The sequence below is a fragment of the Hemiscyllium ocellatum genome, chromosome 7 (genome assembly GCF_020745735.1).
Source record: "Hemiscyllium ocellatum isolate sHemOce1 chromosome 7, sHemOce1.pat.X.cur, whole genome shotgun sequence".
Taxonomy (NCBI): domain Eukaryota; kingdom Metazoa; phylum Chordata; class Chondrichthyes; order Orectolobiformes; family Hemiscylliidae; genus Hemiscyllium; species Hemiscyllium ocellatum.
This window is the reverse complement of record NC_083407.1, coordinates 91,558,072-91,583,480: the sequence shown is the minus strand read 5'-3', so window position 1 is coordinate 91,583,480 and position 25,409 is coordinate 91,558,072. Positions and strand designations below refer to the sequence as shown.

Here is a 25,409-nt window from a genome sequence, read left to right as displayed (position 1 = left end):
GGTCCATATACGGCAACAAGGAGTTTATTGCATTGCGGACCTGCATGGACTGTTACATATGGAAAGGCTCACAGCCATCTGCATATGTATTCAAAGCTTTTGAATCTCCTTATATTGTACTGAATCCAGCGAGACTGCAAATTAAGTGATTTTAGAGCAGCATATTTCAGCGGAAGAACTTTGTTAAATATTACCAGGCCATATTAGTGATTCACTGGAACTTTGTGCCTTTCTTTTACTCACATAACAAGAAGTGTATGTTACAACATTATACATCAGGCAATGTAACAATAATTAGTCCAGTAAGCCATCCCTGGCCCAAACTAAATTACCCAATTTATTTATGTAATAACAATGTAAGAAAATCCTGTTTGGTTCAATATAAATCAAAGAAATGAAATAGAATGAAACAGCTCCTGTAGTCAGAGTGAGTACTCCATTGAAATAATTCTGGCTTGAGGATTCATTGTTAATAACCGTTGGAAATGGAATTGCTGGTAATTACGCCAGCACTCAAGTTTCTACCTGCCCCTCAATATTTATCACTAAGTTATATGTGTTAAAAGTCGGAGAAAGTGAGGACTGCAGATGCTGGAGACCAGAGTTGAAAAGTGTGGTGCTGGAAAAACACAGCAGGCCAGGTAGCATCCGAGGAGCAGGAGAATTGATGTTATGGACATAAGCTCTTCTTCAGGAATCAATGTGTTAAAGGTCTACTTACTTAGGCGCAATATATAACATAGGAATGAGTTGTTCTATCCAGATGTGCAATTCATGCTCCATATCAGCTACTGTGATCTTTTCTCATTTAACATTACCTGCCTGACTAATTCTTCCTTTCTTCCTCATATGCTTACCCATTTTTCTCATAAATGCCATATTGTTTTTCTTAATCATTCCACTTGGGAGCAAATTTCATATCAACCTCGCTGATTAAATATATTTCTTCTGAATTCGGTATTTGTCTTCTTGATGAATATTTTGCATTGATTGCCTTTAGGTTTGTTCTTCCCCTTCAGTGAAAACTGTATATCTACTCTATCAAAGCCTGTCATCAACTTAAAGACCTCCATCAGGACACCTTTTAGTCTTCTCTGCTAAACGAAAAGGGACCTAGCTTGTTCATCCTTGCTTGACAAGTATTATCATGGTACATTCTATTTCTTGCCTCCCTCTCCCTTTTAGAATTCATATTGCTTTGATCGCCATATTGTAGGTGTGATTGAAACAAATTTAAATGACATGTTAAGCATACTTGCTCACTTATAAATTTTTCTCTGTCTACTGTTTGGTTTGATTACTTTTGGTGGAGGTATTGGCCTTCTTTTAATGATTTGTACATTCGTATCCTCAGATCACTTCGCTCCTCTAACTTATTCAGGATTTTACTTTACAAAAATATAATGCATCACACTTGCTGAAATTCTTGATCAACTACATGCCTGTCTGTAAGTTTCTGACAATTTATTGCCATTTTTATATTATTGATACCTCTGGCCACCAAGCTGCAATTTTAGAAATGGTTTTGTTGAATTCAAACTTTAAATAATTAATATAAATTGCAAATATCAATGATCCCTGCACTGACCCGTATTGAACCATCTGTCATTGTGAATTGGTAGGGGCTGGCACTGCAATAGCACCCACATCCTGCAGAAAACTTTTTTAAAGAGATCATAAGTCACTACATCCTAACACTTCCTCTACAAGCTTATATCTCTCTCATCTTTTTATGATGATCCTTGAATCTACCTGTTTGACCAAGATTTTTGTCACCTTTTTTAATATCTCCTTTTAGAATAGAATCCCTATAGTGTGCAAACAGGCCATTTGGCCCAACAACTCCACACTGACCCTCCAAAGAGTGTCCAACCATTAGTCTACATTTCCCCTGACTAACACACCTAGCCTACACATCCCTGAACACTATGGGCAATTTAGCATGGCCAATTCACCTAACCTGCACATCTTTGGACTATGGGAGGAAACCCGCACAGACACGGGGAGAATGTGCAAACTCCACATACAGTCGCCCGAGACTGGAATCAAACCCAGGTCCCTGGTGCTTTGAGGCAGCAGTGCTAACCACTGAGTCTAACTTTTGTGGTCCATATCAAATTTATTAATGCTTCTGTAAAGACTCCAGAATGGTTTACTTAATTAAAAGCAGTTGAATTTCTATACTATTGCTATGTAGAAAGTATTACACACTGAAGGCCTCTTCCATCTGCAATAACTGAAACAACTAAATAATAACAAAAATTGTGTACTTGACAGTTCGATGAAGCTGTTCTCACAGTAAAAGAAGCACATGAAACTAGTGACCAATTCACACTCCTGCTCAGGGCAAGGAATGACACTTGGCAAAGAAACAGTGGCTTGGATTTTTGAAAGATACTGTGTAGCATGGAAAGTAGAATGAGGAATACTATAACAGTGAGAAGCTTTAGTCTCTAAGTAGTTACTGTCAGATGATTATGCTGCATTGGATATGTGCCACATAGCTGAATTTTAAAAAATGAGATAATGAGCCAGATTGGAAAGGTTGAAATGGTCACACTGTGCAGGGAGGATATTAACATTAGAGTGATGTTAGAAAAGAGGGAGCAGTTGATAACAATAGAAAGTGTGATGGCAATGTCACCCGACATTTGTGTCTAGCCTAGCTTACAATGACCAATAAAATAATTATATAGCACACATTCTCCTTGTAATATTCCAGCTCTGTACAGTTTCCATTACCAATACAGTCATAGCTCTACTGGATTAACCTGACTATTACTATGGACACCGATATCATACTCAGCTCCTCTACATTACACCATAAGACGATAAGACCATAAGTGCTTTGCAACCTTCAACGTACAATTCACATGGATGATGATAGAGATCATTTAATATACACTGTATACCGGATTATAATATCACTTTGCAATATGAAAATAAAGTTTAACCAAGGGATATTTTTAGCTCAACATCAAGAATGAATGTGATATGTTCACACAAATTTCCATTTCACTGCTGCTATGCATTTTATAGAAACAGTATGCATTAACACTTACCCGTTTCTGGGTGCTCTAATGGTTCCATAGACTGGAGATCAGGTGTGGTTTCGACACTTTTTTCTGGGGATTTTTCTGGGGATTTTGGAAGGAAAGCATATAAATTTTGCGAAAAAAGAAATGCTTCACACCTCACTCAAACTGTATATCATTGCAGCAAAAGACATCTTAAACAGATTGATTCCCTTCTAATAAGTAATAAGTAAATTTATTTGACTGATATGAAGTGTTTAATTGTTCCTAGCCTACACGGAGCTCAGAATCTATGGCATTGTACATTATTGCAGAAGGGATAAAATTTCTCCTGCTAGGTGACTGGTTCATTGGAACAGAATTGCCTGACTTATGCAGGTAGGGGGCTGATGGTGGCTCAGGCAAATATTCTGGAGATGAGGGTCCAGGTCCCACCACTGGTGGAATTTAAATTCAATTAAAAAAACAAAATCTGGAATTTAAAACAAGTGCTGGAGATCACAGCGGTTCAGGCAGCATTGGTGAAGAGAGAGCAAGCTAACATTTCAAGTCTGGAAGACTCTTCATCAGAGCTAACACGATTGTGATTAGTATCTATCGTCATTTGTTGTAAAATTCTGTGTGATGCTTGATGGAATGAAAGCTGACTTCCTGACCCAGCCTAAGTGCAACTCCAGATCCACAGTAATGCAGTTGACTCTTCACTGCTCCTTGAATAGCCAAAAAATCTTCCAGTTCAAGAGCAATATAGGAATTGACAACAAATGCTATTCAACTCCACGAAAGAGTGAATTAAATATCAGAATTAATTCCAAGGTGAGCAGAATCCTGAGACTAAATGTTGCAATAAATGAGCTTGCAATCACAGTCATTGCAACACACTACCATGTTCCCACACCAACATTTCTGTCACATGTCTGCTGCAGTGTTCCAGCGAGCGTTAGCACAAACTTGAAGAATAATATCTCATTTTCTGCTTGGGGACCCAGCAGCCTTTACTACTCAACATCAAGTTCAAATTTGGCTTAGAGCCAGATTCTGTCCTTGTATGATTTTTACCCATTCCATACCCAGTTCTGCTATGACACAGATTGCTTTTAGCACATCTCTCCTTCCCACATACTCCTCCACCCATTATCGCATTAAATGGGTTGCATTCAAGACAGCTAACCCATTTCCTCACTCTTATCTTTTATTATCTCTTTGCTTTTTGTTTGTCCTGGTCTGCTATTCATTATCTCCTCATTTATCTACCCCTTTCATAGCTCTCTTTCTGGGGTCCATCTCCACCTATCCCCTCTGCGCATTCCCCTGCACCCTACAAGCCTCCCAATCCCCACTTCAAAATGAATACCAGCTTTTCCTCACAACTAACAGTTCTGAAGAATAGTCACCAAACTTAAAAAAATTATCTCTACTTTCTTCCCATAGATACTGCCAGACCTGCTGACTCTCTCCAGGAATTTCTGTTTTTGTTTTAGATCCTCAGCAGTTCTTTGTTTTATATCATTGTCACTCAAAAATTTGGAAGAGCTTCCTGCTGCATCTTTATACACAAGTATCAAGATATACTTTATTTTAAGATAATTGGCAGAAGTAAAAACAAGGACAACATGACATAAAGCAGATCTATGCAACAAATTATTAGGTTTCACGGAAACAACTAACTTGGTTTCCCTTTCAAAGGAATGCTGCAGGAATGATGGACTGAATAGTCTCCTCTTAGCTGCATATTTCAATGACTTACAGCTGCTCAATGGGTTACAATAGATGTGGGGTTTAATTTACACTTAACATGGCCTGTGTTTGAATTGTAATAGTTTATACTGGGTAAGATGAGAAAGTCATTTTTTTGTTCAGGTGCAATTGAATATTAATCCAGATTTGAACAGAAACCATTCAATTAATTTGTTGAAAAGTCATTTGCCACCTTGGTTGGCTTAGTATTGAATGTATTACTCACTGGTTGTAAATGTTCCATCGTAATTAGCTTGTGCCTTAGACTGATAGAATCCTATCACAATGATATTATATTCCTCCCCACTTTCCAGATCTTTTAGCATGATCACAGGATCACTGACATTTGTCTTCGACACAAGAAGGTTCTCGCTCACTTTGACCACAGTAACCTCATAATTATCAATGTGTTGAGGTTCAGTCTGGGCCACGTGTAGGACAATGCTGTCTTCTGTGACACTGAAGCTCGATAATTCCAAGCCTACAGCAACAGATCGAAGATAGAAGTAGAAAGGAGTCAGATATATTAAAAACAAATCTATTTGATATTTCACTTTTAAAACAGAAAAAAACAAACAAGATAATATTACTGCATACAGCCTGGTACGTTCAGACCATGACTAGCATTTTCTGGACAATAAACTACACTCTGCATCTATACACACTGCAGAAAATCTACTAAGGACAACTCATATAAACTCCTGAATATCTATTCAATTTTGCAGTCCTCTGGTCCCACTGCCTGCCAATAAACAATCTATTCATCCACAAAACAACCCACCTTAACTGTTGGACACTGTTGCTCAGATTTGGTTTTTCTGTCTATATCAGACAGAAAGAAATAGAAGGCATAACTAGGTATGTTGATGTACTTTTAATCAAAGGAAAGACAATGGACTTTATTTTCTAACTCACTAATTTCATTTAGTAATGAAAGAAACTCAAGCAAAAAATTACAAGATTGCATGGCCTCCTCATCTCAGCAACCACTTTGTTTAATCCTTCAGAAACCTATTTCCTTTTAACCCAAATGCCATATGATAGCAAAAAGATTTGTGATATTCTTTCTCAGTGGTAAGTTAACACAATTTATAAGCCAGTGAGCTTTTTCTCCCTGCCAGATTCCAACATAGTTAAACTGCTTACTGAACGTCTGGTTGAAGATTTGTAGCTCGGGTGTCCGTTGTTGTGGTTCTGTTCGCCGAGCTGGAAGTTTTTGCTGCAAACGTTTCGTTCCCTGGCTAGGGAACATCATCAGTGCTATTGGAGCCTCCTGTGAAGCGCTGCTTTGATGTTTCTTCCGGTATTTATAGTGGTTTGTTCTTGCCGCTTCCGGGTGTCAGTTTCAGCTGTAGTAGTTTGTATGTGGGGTCCAGGTCGATGTGTCTGTTGATGGATGTTCTTGCCGTTTCCGGGTGTCAGTTTCAGCTGTAGTGGTTTGTATATGGGGTCCAGGTCTATGTGTCTGTTAATGGAGTTTGTGGATGAATGCCATGCCTCTAGGAATTCCCTGGCTGTTCTCTGTCTGAAACTACAGCTGAAACTGACACCCGGAAACGGCAAGAACATCCATCAACAGACACATCGACCTGGACCCCACATACAAACTACTACAGCTGAAACTGACACCCGGAAGCGGCAAGAACAAACCACGATAAATACCGGAAGAAACATCAAAGCAGCGCTTCACAGGAGGCTCCAATAGCACTGATGATGTTCCCTAGCCAGGGAACGAAACGTTTGCAGCAAAAACTTCCAGCTCTGCTTACTGAACCTTTCATCTCCTCATATATCTGTTAATCTTAAGTTGGTGGCAGGTATGGTTGGCAACATTTCCTTAACAGGCTACTTAATAGCTACAATTCCCAACTCGGTCATTTGAAGCATCAAATGTCACTGTACTAGACTCCGACATAATCAATCATCTGCTGAGGCATATCACATCTGAAGTTATAGCGGAATCACACTAATTGGCCTTGCTATCCATAGATTAAGATGCCTGGGCACATGAGGCTAGTGGTTGCAAGTAGATCTACATACTACTATTTAGACACCTTTGTTGGATTCTTTCCTTTGCTGACATAAGAACAGATGAAATAGGAGCCCATGTCACCATTCAACAAGATCATGACTGATCTTTTTATGAATTCAGCTCCACTTACTCCCCTGTTCATCATAACCTTTAATTCATTTACTGTTCAAATATCTACTTATCATTACACTAAAAACATTCAACGGGGTAACTTCAACTGCTTCACTGGGCAGGGAATTCCACAGATTCACAACCCTTTGAGGTCAGAAGTTCCACCTAAACCTGCTCCCCTTTATTTTGAAGTTAAGCCCCTCTAGTTCTAATTTCACCTATCAGTGGAAATAACCTTCCTGTTTCCATCTTATCTATTGCCTTCATAAACTTATAGGTTCCATTAAGATCACCCCTCATTCTTCTCAATTCTAATGAGTATAGTCCACTCTATTCAATCTCTCCTCATAAGCCAACCCTGTCAAATCCAGAATCAATATACTGAAACTCCTCTACACCCCATCCAGTGCCAGTACATTCTTTCTCAGATAAGGAACCAAAACTATACACAGTACTTCAGGTGTAGTCTCACTAGCATCCTATACAGCAGCAGTGTAACCGCCCTATTTTTAACTTCCATTCCTCCAGCAATGAAGGATAATATTCTAATTGCCTTCTTAATTACTTGCTGCACCTGCAAACCAACTTTTTGTGCTACATGCACAAGGATGCCCAGATCCCTCTGTACAGACATTTATTCAACTTTTGTCAGGAGCTAGCTACAGATAAGACTTGCATTCATACTTGAGCAAGGAATCAAATGATCATTGCTAAAACTCTGATATGATTTTTTTTGTATCCCAGTCACACCTTCCTACCAGCTCAAAAAGAATCCCAAGGGAATGTGGCACTGACTTCAGGAAGGAGAAGTGAGAAAAACACGCTATACTTTCCAAAGTACCAAGTCAAAAATAATAGGTTTCTCACAAATCATGATGCATCACTAAATTAAATTACATTGGAAGACTTAAATTTCAAGTTACGATTAAATATGTATGAGTTATAAATATTAAGTAATGATTTTAGGAGGTTGATAAGATCCATACAAAAACCCAGAAGCTTAAAGGAATCATTAAGGTTTTATGGTGCAACCTTGACAAGAGAATTATAAACGTCAGGACAATAAGAGAAGGGACACCTAGCTTAGGTTTTCAAGGGATGTTGAGTGTATGATGATAGACGAAGGGAAGTGGGGCATTTCCACAGTTTTGAGGTCCTGGAAAATGAGTCTGTATCAGCAAAATTGAAGTGTGTTGATTATTTCTTCAACGAATCTGTTGAGCATGTCCTGCCCTAAACGAATGGCTCTCAATAATGGCAATAACTTACCTTTAAGTTTTTCTGAGGTGGCTGGCAAGTCTTTTGTGCTAAACACACAAAATGAAAGAAAAGATTAGTTTCACTAAAATAGGACTAAATATTTTTTAAAAAGCAGAGGTTCTGCAGTGGACCTATACTTACTGTTGTTTGTGAGACTCTCCGAATGCTTCACTGCTGGGCTGGTCACTTTGGAATAATCCACAATGTCTCTGCAGCTCAGGAGGAAGATGAAGCCCATTCTCAGCTGTGAAGAAATAAATATTCTTTTAGCTCCTTTCATGTAGTATTGAATCAAAATCCTACAGTTTCCTTCAGTGTTGAACTTGGGAAAGTCTATAGGATTATGGAACACCGAGCCATAATGAGCAGATGGTTTTGGGTTGTTAACTGATCCCAATTAAATGATTGAAGGACTAATGCAGTTGACCTCAATTTCTAGATGACCTCTTGAGGAATAGAAAAAAAATCCAGGAATCATTTCCATGATGTATAACAATACAGTAATCCTTTCTACTTTTCCAGCAGCTAAGTGAGAGAGAAAAGAAATAGGCTCAGCATGATGCTAATCAGAGTTAAATAGTCTCCCAGTTGCAGGCTATATGAAGTTAGGCTGTTTGGATGAGGCAACGGAGTTAGTTAAGCATCTGTGGTACTATATCCCAGTAAAATGCATCTTTGGGAGAAATGGGAAGCAAATGACAGGAAAGAATTAAAACAAATACATGCAGCAACACAAGGCACCAGAAATACAAAAGGAAAACTAGGAATCAAAGATTCTCAACAGATAAAAGGACATTTCTGTCCTTTACCCCCATTTTGGTTTTCTCTCTAAAAGTGGTGCCGAAGCAAGGTCTAGGATTACAGTACGATGATATTTAAAAGTCACTGAGAGCTATATTACCACAAAATTAACCCTATCTCCTTCTAACTGGTGAAAATTTAAAGTAGACTAATTTGGTTTGACTTATTCAATTTACTTCAATTCTCTAACTTTCACTTGTAAATCTGTGTATCTCTGGGTATGAAAGGTTCAAATGGTAAGGAGGAACCTGTTTGTAAAAAGGGTCTAAAATCAAAATTCAGCCTGGAAAACAAACTGTTTGATAATATTTAACTAATTTGTTGTGGTATGTACTATGAGATTTTTAAATATTATATGAACATGTAAGCAGTGTATACTATCCATAAGAATGTAGCAACTCACTAAGATTAACTCAAGAGCATCTTGAAGATCTGCAACATTAATCCCATGGACTGGACACCCCTGAGAAGCTCACTCTCCACACTAATCATTCCAGCCTGTAACTTAGCTCTTATTGGGCTATAAATTGATGGGAATCACGGTCCCAACCAAATCAGTCATTTGATTTGCCTAACCTTTAACTTCGCCATGGTAGCAATTTGTTTTCAGTTAAATATTGAAACTAAACTGCAAGCTTTTACAGATATTTTTCTTTTAAATCCAATGATAAAATGTTTGTTGATGAATGCAAGATGCCTGATTTTACCTATGCTCCTCCCCCAAAGTTGAGGACAGTGTGAACTGACAATTCTACATGAATTAGCCAGCAAAATGTTTCAGCCAGAGTTCTCTGGGTATTAAAGATGGTGAGGATATCGCATGCGAACACTCTAGCGAATACAGAACAGCTTCTCCAACACTGATAGCACTGAGTTGATTTTGCACGAGCTGATTACACAAAGCTAAAATTTTTAAATGGCATCAATGGAAACAAAATGCTCAGTTAGAATGAAGAATAATCGTGAGGAGATGTACATGTATTTAATTAAGTCATCTCCACATCCCGATGGGATTGTTGCTGAGCATCATAAACAAGTAGAACAAAACTAACTAAGACAATAATTTAGTTGTTCAAACAGAGAAACAAAAATCTGCTCGGGATCTGTGGAAGTTTTAAATTTTTGGAGATCAGACCTCATAAGGAGCATATTGAATAGTCCAGAGACAAGGGAAGTAAATGGATGGGCACGCACTCATTCAAATTCCCTTCAAAGTTATCACCAACAAGTTCATCCTTACCGTTAATACCATCCTGACTTGGAAATATTTCCCTGTTTGTTCAAAGTCATGTTCAAAATCCTGGAAGCCATTTCCAAATTGGTAATAAATGCTGGCTCAGCAAGAGGCAACCAAATTGTGTGAACATACTTTTAAACAAACAAAAAGCTTGAGATATTCATCAAATCTGTCCTGAACTAAACAAATGGCATCACCTTTGAGGGCCTGGACCATGGAATTAGACTACTTTAGTCTACTTTAGTCATCACATTTCCCACACTCAGTTAATAGTACTGGCCTGTGTTTGCAATAGCAACATAGTAAATTTATACTTTAAAAATGCGATTGGATCTTTTGCTATGTTGAATACTGGATTTTGTTAGCAACGCATTATAAAAAGACTGTCAGGATTGGAATGCCTGGAACAGTCAGGTGTTGTGGGCTGCATTGATGTTTTTTCTGATTACCTGATGATCTCAGACAACAATGTTCCACCAAAATTACATTGACATTTAAATCTCCATAAGAGCATTATATTATTTCATAACGTGCAATGATAAATACAACTTGCTCAAGGAATTAGGTTGCATGGTTTAGGAAACTGACCATGAAGAATTGTTGATAACCTTTAGTATCATATTTTCATTGTTACACCAATGGACTGCAGCAGTTCAAGAAGGCATCTCACCACCACTATCTCAAGAGCAATTCTGACCTAGCCAACAGCACCCACATCCCAAGAGTGAACTAAATTATCTTTTCTTTTAGAACATTGCATAGGGTGAGTGGCATGGTGGTTCAGTGGTTAGCATAGTTACCTTACAGTACCTGGAATCTGGGTTCGATTCCAGTCTTGGTTGACTGTGTGGAGTTTGCACATTCTCCCCAGGAATTGACCATGTTAAATTGCCCATATTGTTCAGGGATGTGTAGGTTAGACGCATTAGGCAGGGGAAATGTAGAGTAATATGGTTGGGGAATGGGAGTGGGTGGGTTGATTTGGACTTGTTGAGCCAAAGGGTCTGTTTCCACACTGTAGGGATTCTATGATTTATTTAGTGCATTAAGAGTGCTAGAATATTTATTGGATTTTTATTCCTAAATGCATCAGGGAATTGGGAATATTATCTTTGAGGAGAGATTTTCTGGAGTGGAACCTTGTGTCAGCGATATGGGTTTTGGTCACTAGTTGAAAAGCCAAGGCGCGCACACATAATCTCCATCTGAGAAGGTGTGATGGTATTATTTGCTAATCAGGCACTTGACTGGCCTACCATGAGTCTTTCCCTGTGCTGTCAACCCCAGGGTCAGAAGTTTGACCAGCAACCAGGAATTTGAATGGTATTACAAAAGGTGCTTACTGCGAGAATGATATTCTTCTGAGTGCAGAACCTAGGCCACGGTGGGCAACGATGGGTGAACAGCAGGGAGAGGGTCTTGGGGGCGGTGGAAGGGCTGCTGGACATGAGGTGGCACTCAGTAGGCCCTCTTCCCGAAGCCTGGTCCTCCTAGTGGGAGTGGCAATCAAACACAGATTCCCCAGTGACACTGGGCAGATACTAGCATGAGCAGGATGAGGACCTCAATTAGGCACTAATCACAACTTAAGGGCCTCAGGTGGTGATGGTATGGAGGGCCTTCTCATCGCAGATTTGAAAGATACAAGGTGGCATGATTCCCACTTGTTTGATCAACTGTCACATCTTTCTATAGCCACCAAATCCTCCCTGGGGTGCACTCGGGGGGGGGGGGGGGGGGGGAAGGGGGAAGTTGGTGGGGGAGCAGTCACAAGATTCCACCATATCTGTTCCTTTCATTTTAGCTAAACAGCGGAAGCAAGTGAGGGAGTGACTGTAAAGTTACCATTGATGTACTTGGGGAGTTGACGTCCAAACCTGAGTAACTCTTCACTGTGGAGCTCTGAGAAGTCGTTAATTGGCCTGAAGTACACGTCTTGAGGGGCACTTGCCAGGTAAATCAGATTATTTTCGATAGATTCCTTGGAAATGGTGAATATAACAAAGAAGAAGCCTTTGCACTTGGCTTCAGTGACAATTGCTACCAGCCTTTCCCGCTCAGCTTCTGGGAGATTTCCTGTGGTTATCAGAACAATGAGCTTGAGTTGCCTTGGTTGAGGGGCTTGTCCAAAAATGTTTTTGATGGTCCAGTCGACTGCATGTGCTGTTGCTCTTGTCCCTTCAAGCTGAGTCATCCTGGTGTGGATGTATTCTATGATGTCCTTACTGGAGTTGTAATCAGTAAGGGATAAATCCACTTTCACTTGCTGCAGACTATTATTCGTCTGGGAATTATACAGTGCATGTTGTACTACAGCAACCCTGGCTTTATGGTTTGATGTTAAAGGCTCTGTGCTAATCTCCAAGTGATCTATTACGTAAGAAATATATCTCTTTGTCTCTATAAACTGGTTTGGGCTGATAGTTGCAGAGCTTTCCATGATGAATGCAACATCAAGATCTGCATCAGTGGGTTTTGTCGACCTTTTGCTTCGGAAAAATCTGGCATCACAGACTCCATTCGGTTCACAAGAATCTATGCAAAATAAAAGAAAAAAGCTGTTCATTGTCAGATAAACATCTACATTTTCGCGAGTGTGTAAAATTTCTTTCAATCTTCATGTGGCATTTCAATAACTGATCTAATGAAATTGTATCCTGAACCACAACTTCCGAGGGAAATGGATCCACAGTCCATGTTAGGATCACATCAGACAGTTTACGTCAAAAAAAGGGAATGTCGTATTGATGCTTGAAAATATGCAGTTCTAATGTGGATTAATGGATTTTCATCTTCCTCTGATACCTAACTGTCCATTGTCAACATGAGAGAGGTGAACATTACATGGATGCGTAAAAAAGTTCACCAGAGTCCAAGTTAGTGACAAAAAATGGCAGTCTACGAAATCGCATGGTTCAAGATGCACGACAGATTAGGAGGCAATGGTTTTGTACCTATGTGAGAGATTCTAGATTAGAGTGGTGCTGGAAAGCACAGCAGTTCAGGCAGCAACTGAGGAGCAGGAAAATCGACGTTTCCAAAAATGTTTTTGATGGTCCATTCAACTGCATGTGCTGTTGCTCTCCTCTCATTTCTCTCTCCACCCTGCAAGCACTCTGCCTCTATTCCTGATGAAGGGCTTTTGCCCGAAACATCGATTTTCCTGCTCCTCAGATGTTGCCTGAACTGCGGTGCTTTTCCAGCACCACTCTAATCTAGAATCTGGTTTCCAGCATCTGCAGTCATTACTTTTATCATTTTGTACCTGTATACAAAGGTGTTAAAGTAGAATACAGTATTTAAATCAGGAAAATTATCACTGAGCACATTGTTAATCTTCCTTACATTTTTGCATTATCTAACAGTAACAAATTACAAATTGGTTAATAAAATACCATTAAACAAGTATTGGGTATTTCATGTAAAGCCATAATACAATTTGTGCTGTATGACTGATTTCTCAAACTATGATCATTTTTACAATAGAATGCTGATAAATATTTGCTGACATATTTGATTAACCAATGCAGTCTCCTCTACACGAGGGCCGATGCGGTCTCCTCAACATTGAGGAGACAGGACGCCTACTCGCAGAGCGCTTCAGAGAACATCCCCGGGACACCTGCACCAACCGACCCCACCACCCCGTGGCCAAACACTTCAACTCCCCCTCCCACTGCTCTACGTTTATGCAGATCCTGGGCCTCCTCCACTGCCATTCCCTATCCACATAACGCCTGGAGGAAGAACGCCTCACCTTCCGCCTCCAACCCCATGGCATCAATGTGGATTTCACCAGTTTCCACATTTCCCCTCCCCCCACCTTATCCCAGTTCCAACCTTCCAGCTTGGCACCACCTCATGAACTCTCCTACCTGTCCATCTTCCTTCCCACCTATCTGCTCTACTCTCCTCTCTGAGCTATCACCAATACCCGCCTCCACCTTAACTATCACACTCTTATCTACCTTCCCTGCAGCACCCCCCCCCCCCCCATTTACCTTACCACCCCCTCAGCTCACAGCCTCATTCCTGATGAAGGGCTTCTGCCTGAAACGTAGACTCTCCTGCTCTTCTGATGCTACCTGACCTGCTGTGATGTTCCAACACCACACTGTTGATTCTAATCTCCAGCATCTCACTTTCGCCATATTTGATTAACCGCTTTCGTAAAATGTTTGTTATTGTTAGGTATTCATTGAAACAATTTCAATGTATTGACTTTTGTCAATAGTGACATCAACAATAAACACTGTAAGCATGAATTCTGCCTCGGGTTTATACTAGATAAACTGCATGGAAAGGGAAGGACAAAGACAAACAAGAAAAAGATTAAGAATTGGCCCTAGTTGCCATGTGGGCTCCAAAGGGCTTTGGGTATTATTGCTGGTATGGAAGGAGGAGGAAGGGGGGGGGGTATAGATGAGCATAATATGGCATAGAGGCTATAAGGCTTCATGGGGGTGAGTACATGGAGACTAGGGACATAAGGGAGATGGACATGCATGTGTAAAGTGTGGTATGGAGAGGCCATGGTGAGTGTGTGGGGGTGACTGAGAGAGCAAGCAGTGCAGACCTTTCAATTTTTAATCTTTATTTTTTAAACATTACCACAGTATTGGAGGCCTGAAGTAGGCTTTCCACCCAGCCTGATTTTGGAGCCTAACGTCTTCTTGGGATCTACCCAGGCTGCCTGGACAAAGTCTCGCTCCAGCACTCTTCACATCCCCTACTGCCTGCTGCATTAATATACTTTAGTGTACTTTATCCCGTGATAAAGAAATAATCAAACATTTTGTAAGAGGCAATTGAAAGTTAACACCCTGAAAGATTGTTTAATTGCATTAATTATGGAGCTTACATATTCTATCGAATACCTTAAACATCCTTCAACAAAACTGAACACTTTCTAATTTCCTAGCAACTGGAACTTCTGAATTTTGATTCACATTTCTTAGTGCCAAAGTAGCCCTTTTGAGAGCTAAGGTACACCTTTGGATATGGTCCTGGAGTTTCTTTGAGTGATATCAGGTGGCATTTGAGGGTGGTTAAATGCCCTTTTAGGGTGGTAAGTGTTCTTTAGAATATTTAAGTATATGCAGAATTGTGTGTAAAATCTGAATAATCTCAAACTGTTAAGCACACTGGAATGGCCAGCAGATCTGTCAAAACCTATTACCGAAACTGTCACAAGCAACTGTGACGAGGACCTGGCAAAAGTGACTGTGAAAGGGAGCATTTAAAGGTAGTCCACTATAAACATTAAAAAAAAGTATGATCTTTGGACAACAGACAACTTTCCAAAATTGTGACACCTATAACCCACAAATTATCTCTTGATTGGTCTTAAGATGGAGGATTCAACACTTTTATGGGAGAGCAGTGCTTGGAAAAAAGTAACTAGATGACATTTTCACGATAACACAATAGGGTCAGGAAGATGCCCAAATAGTTTGAAGTATGAAGCAGTTAGCGGAGATAGCAGTTAAAGTGCTGACATACCTAAACAAACGTGGCATGCCATCACCTTGCTGAGTGTTGCTTCGTCATTGCGGAAAATGAAGAACTGCGAAAGCACGGCATCATTTCTCTGAAACGGACAAAAAATAATGGATAAGAAACAGCACTTAATCCATCAAGTCCAATGTTCAATCTACAAAAATAGTTACCTGATCCCCTGTAATCAGCAAACAAAATTCCACAATATTTATTAATCCTTGCACTGCTATGACTCAATGCTAACGCACTGTCTTACAGTGAGTCTCCTCACTGCCTGTAACATAAACACAACTGGGATGCAAAGAGTACTTAATGATCTTGTCTATTGGTTTCAATCTATTTCTTAGAACATGATTTTAAACAACAGACAAGGCTGGGAGCTGGTGGGGGCGGGTGTGAATTGATAGGGGTCACTAAATTCAGTGCTGTTGACCATTGTACTGCTTCATTGGTTCCATCCCAAACCATGCCAGGTTCATGGAGATGGAGGGTAACTGGACTTCTCAACCATATGCAGCTGGTTGCCAATTCATTAATTCAGTATTAATTATTTCCTCCACATTTTCACCTCAGTGACAGCCTGACCTCAAAAGCCACGATTTATTTCAAATATAAAAAGATGGAGAAATGGCACATCCATACTGAAGTGTCCTTTCCCTCAAGAATTGGACATCACAGTCTGCTGTGGTTGAATTAATATGGTGTAGCTGAGCAGATTATCTGCAAATCAATGCTATCTTCGTGATATTTTGTGCCAGAGGACTTCTGTTAAATGTGGCATGTTCCCTAATGCTGGAGTTCAACAGGATTTTTCTTTCAGTGAGTAGAATTGGATCATTTGTGGTCAATTCTTTTGGACTCACAAGCATAATAAATATAACAAGTGAGTGTCGAAAATGAAAGGTTTAGACAGATCTCACAGACAAGAAAATATTGACAACCAGGCCAAAACAAATTCCCCTGACAGAACTATTCATTATTTATTTGTGGCAACTTAAAAATACCAAGCTGTTTGGATGACCTTTCAACACTTGAAAACAGGAGGACCCCTCTACATTTCATTATGCCAGTCCACGTCTCCAAAGTGCCCACTATTCCTCCCTCTACTGGAACATAACTAGGGAAGCAATGGACATGGATTTAAAGCAGTAAATACTCCAAACAAGTTTTCACGAATTATGATGTACATGAATCAGATCGTACAGGACACTAGTCAGTGGTGAACTGGTCAAACCTCCCCCTTATCACTTTCTCTCTGACATACGAAAGTGATGCAAAAGGAGATGGTTGCCACAGTTTTGTTTTTGAAGTAGTTATTAATTTTAAAATATGAATGTGATTTAGAACATTTAGATCATTGCAAAGAGATTTCAGCAGCCGTAGAATTTTGGAGTTTGGGCAGAATGATTAGAAGTGCTCAGAATATCCAGGTTAAAGGTGAAATATGGTGAATAGGAAATATTCCACTAATGTGCCACAGTTAGGAGTGAAGAAATATGTGAAGAAATACTCTTTGTGAAGATCAAAAAGAATAAGAGATGAGAACTATTCCACAAACTTACAATCATGATATTGGGCATCTAATACAAAATAGCATTCATGTTTTGAGTACGACTGCTACTATTTAAAGAAAAACATCTATTGCAAAAAAAGATTTGAAAAATTACAAATAGCATAAACATCATGAACTATGCCCAACATGGAGGAAAGAATGGTTTCTTTCATTATTTTTGCTTATGGAGATATTGGTCAATCATAACACACTTCCTTATCTATAAGAGAAAAATAATGAGTGGAATGGTACCTGCAATGCCCTCCTGAGTACATTATCTTCTTTGGGAGAAAGGTAGACAGAGATGATATCCTCTTTTGCAAGTTTTGAGATAGCATCATTCAGCTCTTTAGGTTTTGTCTGACCGTCACTGAAGAATATTGCCATCTTTCTCATCAAAAACCCACTCCGCACACGCTTGAATGTGTTCCTTGCTACAAAGTTCATTGCATCAGCAATGCTGGACTCTTTCCTTGATGGCACAAACTGCAGATTTTCAATCTGTGTGATGAGATCTCGCTTGTTCCTAGCACTGCTAAAACGGATTTCAGTGACTATACCACTGTTGTATGTCAGGACGGCGACACGTGCTCCTTTTGGGCAGTTGCTTTCCACAATGGTCAGATTTCTAACTATGTTCAGGATAGTGTTCTTGTTCTGATTGAGCTGACTGGCGGTTTTAACACTGGAAGTATCGATAACAAAGGCCAGCTCAGTTGGATATACAGGGCACTCTGTTGAACCTGTAACAAAGAATAAACATGAATGAATTTTGTTTCAATTGTTCAGTAAATAATCTGTTGAATATAAATGTTCACTCAATTAAAAATAACTTACCATAACAACATGCTGCAAGGAAAAAAAGAACAAAAGGGAAAAAAAAGTTAGACAGTTTTATCTGGAATAATTACTGCTTTAAAGGATCAAATTCATATACCTAACATAATCAAATATTCTAACTTCCATAATACTCACGGCATGATTCTTTGATCTGTCTTACAAGGTTGCATGCCTGAAATATTGGAGAAGCAAAAGCACATTAGTTACTATGCAACAGAATTCTAATCATATGTTATGATCAACAATACTTTATTTACCTCTACGGATCTTCCTCTCTCTCCTTTTAGACCCTATAAAGCAATGTGTGAAATAATAGGTTAATCCAAAATTGCACAACAAATGCCTAGGTTACTAATTACTATGATTTGCAAAAATATTGATCAGCAAATGCCCAGCGGAGTAAATACACAAACAATAGGCAGAGATCAGGTCCACAACAGGCAGTTGATTACTGAAGGCAGTGAGTGGGGTGGATAGAAGGGGAAATAATTGGGTGTTATGGCACCAGAAAGATAATCACCCACTACTCACAACCTCGCCATTCAGTGTTTGGCGAGCAAATCTATTTGCAGCTTTCATCTCTCCACCAATGAAGGCCCTTAATTGGGCAATTAATAGCCACTTAAAGGTCTTAGCTCAGGGTTAATACTAATTGTCAACCATTAAGCTCCTGTGAAAAGATAGTGATGAGTCAGCACCTTTAACCAGTTTGTGTCATTAATATAGTCCCTCAGCACACACTCGAAAGATGATTCCACCATGTTGATCCGGTGATGATGAAAGAAAGACAATACAAGAGAGACAATTTCCAAGTAAGAATGGTGTTCAATGTGGGAAGCTGGCACTCCTGTGTTCCTGCTGCTTTTCATCTTCAAGACAGCTGGGGTCTGGGTTTAGAAGGTGCTGCTAAACAAGTTGTTGCATTGTATCTTATTCATGGTACACTCTACTGTCACACTACACTAGGTACGAAGGAAGCTTTTGTTTAAAGGAGGTGGATGGGATGCCTTGTCCTGGATGGTGTTGAGGTTCTTGAGTACTGTTGGAGCAGTGTTAATTTATGTACATGAAGGGTATTCTATCACACTCCTGCCTTGTGTCTTGTCGACAGGCTTTGGGAATACAGGAGGTGCGTTACCCAGTGCAGAGTTTCCAGCCTCTTGTAGCCACTGTATTGGTCCAATTTTTAATGGTCATCCCACAGAATGTTGATAATGGTTGAATTTAGTTACAATAACGTTGTTGAATATCAAAGGGACATAGTTAGATTCTTTTTTGTTGGTGATGGTCACCATCTAGTACTTCTGTGCTACAGTTGCTTATCAGGTCAAGCCTAAGTATATCAGATCAGGCTGAACATGGACACAGGAGGACTGCAGATGCTGAACAGTCAAAGTCCAAAGGTGTGTTGCTGGAAAAGTACAGCAGGTCAGGCAGCATCTGAGGGCCAGGACAGCCGACGTTTTGGGCATAAACCCTGATGAAGTCCTACTGTGCTTTTCCAGTGCTAAACTTTTCGACTCTGAGCATGGACACAAACTGCTTCATTACCCAAACAGTTCAAAATGGAACTAAAAATGATTTTATTTTTAGTTGTCATTGGAGAAATCCACACCCCTGACCTTATGATGGAAAGAACATAATTGATGAAGCAACTGAAGACCGTTGGGCCAAAGACACTCTCTGAAGGTGCTCCTACAGTGATGTCCCAGAAGTGAGATGATTGACCTTCAACAAAAATAACCATATTCCTCTGCAGTATGAAATATCATTCACATTAATTCCAACTTTACTGGAGCTCCATAAAGCCACACTAGTTCAAATCTTATTAAGGGATAGTCAACCATATCTCATTTTTGGAATTCCATTTGAACTAAAGCTATAGTGAGGTCTGGAGTTGAGTGATCTTGACAATCCAAACTGAGCATAAGTAAACAAGTTGTTGCTGAATAACTTCAACTTGGTAGCACTGTTGGCGATAACTTCCCATTGCTTTTCAGAAGGTTGAGAGAAAAGTGATAGTCATGCAATTCTTTGGACTGCATCTGTCTGTCTCTACAAACAGAACATACCTGGATAATTTTACACTTTCTCTAATCAATATTAATACGTAGCTGTACTGGAACAGCTTACTGGAGCCCTGAATTGTTCTGGAGTATGGATCTCCAGTATGACGGATGGGTTGTTGTCAGGGTCCATACCCTTTTCTTTATCAAGTGCCTTCAGCTGTATCTTAATAACATGTGGAGTGGGGTGAAGTGAAGTGGCTGTCGGCTGCCTTCTGAGACAGTGAGGATATCAGGAGTAGGACACGTGGATTATCCATTCGATACTCGGATTGAAGGTGGTTGCAGACGATCCTAAAGTCACGCTGAGCTCATCACTGAGGATGACAACATCCCTGGATTTTCCTCCAGCTTGTGTGGGTTTAACAATTCACCATCATTCATGACTGAATCTGACAGAAACTTCGCACCTTTGATCCAAGTCATTGGTTTTAAGATCACTATGCTCCAACTACTACATAGGAGAAATTGAGGACTGCAGATGTCTCATTCCTGATGAAGAGCTTTTGCCCAAAATGTCAATTCTCCTGCTTCTCAGATGTTGCCTGACCTGCACCACCCTCTCGACTCTAACTATTATATGCTGCTTCCATTGTTCAGTGGGCATGTCATCCTGTGTTGTCACTTTATCAGGTTAGCATCTCACGTTCAGATCTGTCTAATTTAGGAGAAATCTATTTTGTTTAATTTTACGTGTAACACAAAAGCAAACAATGTTTCCAGTGCAATTCAAGCTAACTTCTACTGGTATTTACCTCTTGGCAAAGGGTTCAAGATTACACAAAGACAGTCTTTGATTCCAGGGTTAACTTAATTATGAAGGTCAACATTTGTTGAACTAATAGACCTTAATATTAGGCTGAAAGCATTTTATGTTACATTAGTTAAATGCAAATAAAAACTTAACAACTTGAAGACAATGACAACCTGTGGACCTGGATAACCGTCTTCCCCGTTCAGTCCACTTTCACCAGGAGCTCCAGAATAGCCCTGTAATAGAGAACAGTCATAGATTCACCACTGGTGGGTTCTAAATACTAGAAGTTAAATATTGCTTCGACAGAGTCCAGGCACAAGCTTTTCAAGTCAGGGGCTTTTTTCTACTTAGAGAAGTCTAAAATCTTCAACAACACAGTTGACTTGTTCCCCATATACATGTACGCCAGTCAATACTCACTTAACTATTCCTTATTAACATGTAATCATCAATTGTTCCCTTTTACTGCTAGACACTATTAGATTTCAGCATTAAGGGGTTTATTTAATTACAAATTTCAGCATGGTTTTCATTGTAAATTTGTCAGCTGGGAAATAAAATGTTTCTTACAATTTTGCCAACTTGAGTCAGTATGAACTATTCCCAACTCAGTTACAGTTTGTTTCAGCAGATATGTGTTTCAGCTAAGAACCACAGCTTAATACAGACTACCATTTTCTGCATGTTTTCTTCACTTTCTCTCTCCAGCTATGGTTATAGACATTGTAAATTGAAGGTAAATTTGGGCCAATTTTATGTCTTTGTCAACTATAAAAGATTGAGTTCACACTGCTAAAATGAATTTCATACAATGGTCCTATAGCTAACTGAAAAGGTCGCATCCCATCAGGATGGGTGGATTTCAGATCCGCACCCTGATAACCTATTAGACCACATAGCCTCCAAACAACGATATTAAATGAGACATAGATGAAGGTTTATTGCAATGAAGATATATTTTGATATGGACACCCTGCACCTGTCAAATGAAATGAATGAAAAATTATGTGAAAAAGGCCTTTTATCTGCAAATCTCCCATCTCATTTATATAAGTGATAATGTTGGACAGTATGATGTGGCTCCCTTGCTTCAGTTTTGAAAGTGAAGTAGAAGAATTGGAAAATCTGCACAAGTTTAAATGGGTGGGTTTCAAAATTTGCCCAGGAGAAAGCAAACCAAATGCACAATGCAAACTCATGTTCTGATGTTGCAATGTCGCTCAGGAGGTTTTACAATTTTATGCTTGACCGTGCCAATGATAGTCACTAGATGTGAAAACCAGCATTCCTGCAACTGTACAGTGATATGGGAGCATTTCAGGTCTTTTAGCTTTCTATTGGCCCAAACAAAATAGTGACCTGCTAGTGGCAATCATCTAAACTTGATTGTATTAGTGTTTCATAGAATGCAGAACAAACATATTTCATGAAAGGTGGTCCCTGTCTCTGGAGGCATGCATTTTGTCTCATTTACATTGCTGTTCAAGGTTGCCAATGCTTTATCATAAATGGGGATGAGTGTTATAAATTAAATGTCAGAGCGCAGACATACTGGGGAATGTAGACTTACACTGCTGCCTTAGGACAACTGTTAGTATATGGGCTGCTACCTTTGTGACTTGCACATTAATAGCAGAAAGATTTCACTGGAGAATCTACATTTTTTGCAAGTAGCTCTGCAGAAACAATTTTCCCCCCTCTTTAACTGATAAAGATTTTTTTAAAATACTGGATATATCAGTTGTAGCTATGTAAGTTATTATCCTATGCCTTTGCACAGCATGATGTTTGGTATCTGAGAGAACCTCCCAGTCAAGAGTTAAAATAACAAGGTGCATCATTTTCACATCTGCTTGGACTCACCCTTCGACCTCGATTTCCTTTCATCCCACCTCTCCCTGGAGTGCCCCCATCTCCGATTTCACCCTGTTTCAGGAATATGACACTTAGCTAAAAGTGCATCAACCACGTGTCGTCAATCACAAAAGGAAACTTGAAGAACAATTTAATTAATTATTTACTTTACCTTTGTACCTAGGGGACCAACGGGGCCTGGCTCACCCTAAAATGAAAAACAAAACAGAATTGGAACTCTTTTTTTACCCCGTTCTTTCTGCTGTTTCCTTTCTTCTAAATGAACTTACTTACATTGTATTACAGTACAATCAGCAAAGGCTCTCTTCAAAGCCCAATCCAAACGATCTCTATTTGTACAAGTCTGTTTACAGAATATCAGAAGATAACTTGGCTATCACCAGAACACATTCTTTGCACTTTACGATTACTCACCTGAAGTATAATTGGACTGATGCGAGATGAAAGTTGAGAGCTTACCATTAATAATTAACAGCAGGAACTCTAATAACTGATATTTCCCCCTTGGTTCCTTGACAAAGATCAACTAACTCAAATATGTTTGTCATCAAACCATAACACATCCTGGTTTACAGAGCTTATTGAGCCAGTCATTTTCAATTATGTGCTATTTTGATATATATTGGATTAGTTATTAGATTTTAATCTGTTTCAATTCATGATCTTGCTGCAAATAAAGGTTTGGTGTCAATGATAGCTGTTCAAATTTATATTGCAAAGAGAATTGCTTAAAAATTACCGACAAATTATTTTTCATAAAAATAGATGTGCAGATCTATTTTTCATAAAAATAGATGTGCATATCTAAAAATAGATATACAGATACCCCTAACAAGTGCAGAAACTCAATCAGAACTCACGTTAAAACTATACTGTTCAATCTCTATTTGCACAAGTCTGACTACAGAGTTTCAGAAGATAACTTGGCTATCACCAGAACCAGTTCTTTGCATGTTACAGTTACTCACCTGAAGTATAATTGGAGTGAAGGGAGATGACCATTGACAGCTTAACATTTATAATCAACAGCAGGAACTCTAATAAATGCTATTTCCACTCTTGTCTGTTTGAAAAGATCAACTAACTCAAATACGTTTGTCAGAGACCATTAGGAATTAGATTATATTTTCAAGACTACTGTTTGATGAAGAGGTCCAGCTAAGATAGCATAGTTACATTCAATTACAGTTTCTTATTTTAAGTGCCATCCAGGTGAGTTTATGCAGCCTATAACTCCAATGTTAAGTATCCATCCATCATTTCTATACATTTACAGCATGATTTTGTGTGGGGGAGGTCGTGCCTCTCCAATGTGATTGAGTTTTTTGAGGAGGTGATGCAGATGATTGATGAGGGCAAAGACGTTGACATTGGCTGCATGACACAAGGTTATAGTCCAACAGGTTTATTTGGAATCACTAGCTTCCAGAGTGCTGCTTCTCCATCAGGTGGTTGATCAGGAGCAGCACTCCAAAAGCTAGTGCTTCCAAATAAACCTGTTGGACTACAACCTGGTGTTGTGTGAGTTTTAACTTTGTACACCCCAGTCTAACACCTGCGTCTCCAAATCTTGGCTGCATGGACTTCAGAAAGCCTTTGACAACATCCCTCATGGCAGACTGTTACAAAAGGTGAAGTCATATTGTATCGGGGGTGAGCTGGCAAAATGGATACAAAACTGGCTTAGTCATAGGAGACAGAGGGTAGTGGTGGAAAGGATGCTTTTTGGAATGGAGGGTTGTAGCTAGTGGTGATCCACAGGAATCAGTGCTGAGACCTCTGCTGTTTGTGATCTACATAAATGACTTGGAGGAAGATTATAGCTGGTCTAATTAGTAAGATTGCGGATAATTCAAAGATTAGTGGTGTTGCGGATTGTCAGATAATACAGCAGCATATAGATCAATTGGAGGCTTGGGCAGAAAAAAATGGCAGATGGAGTTTAACCCAGACAAATGTAAGGTGATGCATTTTGGAAGGTCAAGTACAGATGGAAATGATACAGTGAATGACAGAATCCTTAGGAGATTTGATAGGCAGAGGGATCTGGGTATGCAGGTCCATGGATCACTGAAGGTGACAGTGCAAGTAGATAAGGTTGTACAAAAGGCTTATGGAAAGCTTGCCTTCATTTGAAGGAGCACTGAGTATAAGGATAGACAGGTATGCTACAGCTTTATATAATTTCAGCTAGGCCACACTTGGGAATATTGTGTATAGTTCTGGTCACCACACTATCAAAAGGATGTGGATGCTTTGGAGAGGGTACAGAAAAGGTTAACCAGGATGTTGCTTGGAATGGGGGATTTTAATTATGAAGAAAGGATGGATAGACTGGGTTTGTTTTCATTGGAATGCAGGAGATTGAGGGTTGATGTGAGAGAAGTTTATCAGATTATGAATGACATGGATAGAGTGGAAAGTTTGAGGCTTTTTCCCAGTGTGGAGGGGTCAGTTACTAGGGGACACAAGTTCAAAATACGATGGGGGAAATTTAAAAGAGATGCACTTGGCAAGTTTTTCCACACAAATGGTAGTGAGTGCCTGGAACGTGTTGTCAGAGGAAGTGGTAGAAGCAGGTACAATAGCAGCATTCAAGATGCACCT

General features: G+C 39.5%; 1 protein-coding gene across 1 annotated transcript in view; it reads right to left on the bottom strand.

Moving 5' to 3' along the window:
* The window catches only part of LOC132817645 (collagen alpha-3(VI) chain-like), a 159,424-nt gene that overhangs the window by 7,703 nt on the left and 126,312 nt on the right, over positions 1-25,409 (bottom strand). The window contains exons 36-48 of the mRNA XM_060828145.1: positions 22,954-22,989; positions 22,791-22,853; positions 21,098-21,160; positions 18,362-18,394; positions 18,240-18,276; positions 18,102-18,113; positions 17,517-18,007; positions 15,716-15,803; positions 12,059-12,748; positions 8,317-8,419; positions 8,185-8,222; positions 4,999-5,253; positions 3,063-3,137 (exon numbers count right to left, since the gene is read on the bottom strand). Coding sequence (XP_060684128.1) covers positions 3,063-3,137; positions 4,999-5,253; positions 8,185-8,222; positions 8,317-8,419; positions 12,059-12,748; positions 15,716-15,803; positions 17,517-18,007; positions 18,102-18,113; positions 18,240-18,276; positions 18,362-18,394; positions 21,098-21,160; positions 22,791-22,853; positions 22,954-22,989 — 1,984 coding nt within the window. The remainder of the gene's footprint in view (positions 1-3,062; positions 3,138-4,998; positions 5,254-8,184; positions 8,223-8,316; positions 8,420-12,058; positions 12,749-15,715; positions 15,804-17,516; positions 18,008-18,101; positions 18,114-18,239; positions 18,277-18,361; positions 18,395-21,097; positions 21,161-22,790; positions 22,854-22,953; positions 22,990-25,409) is intronic.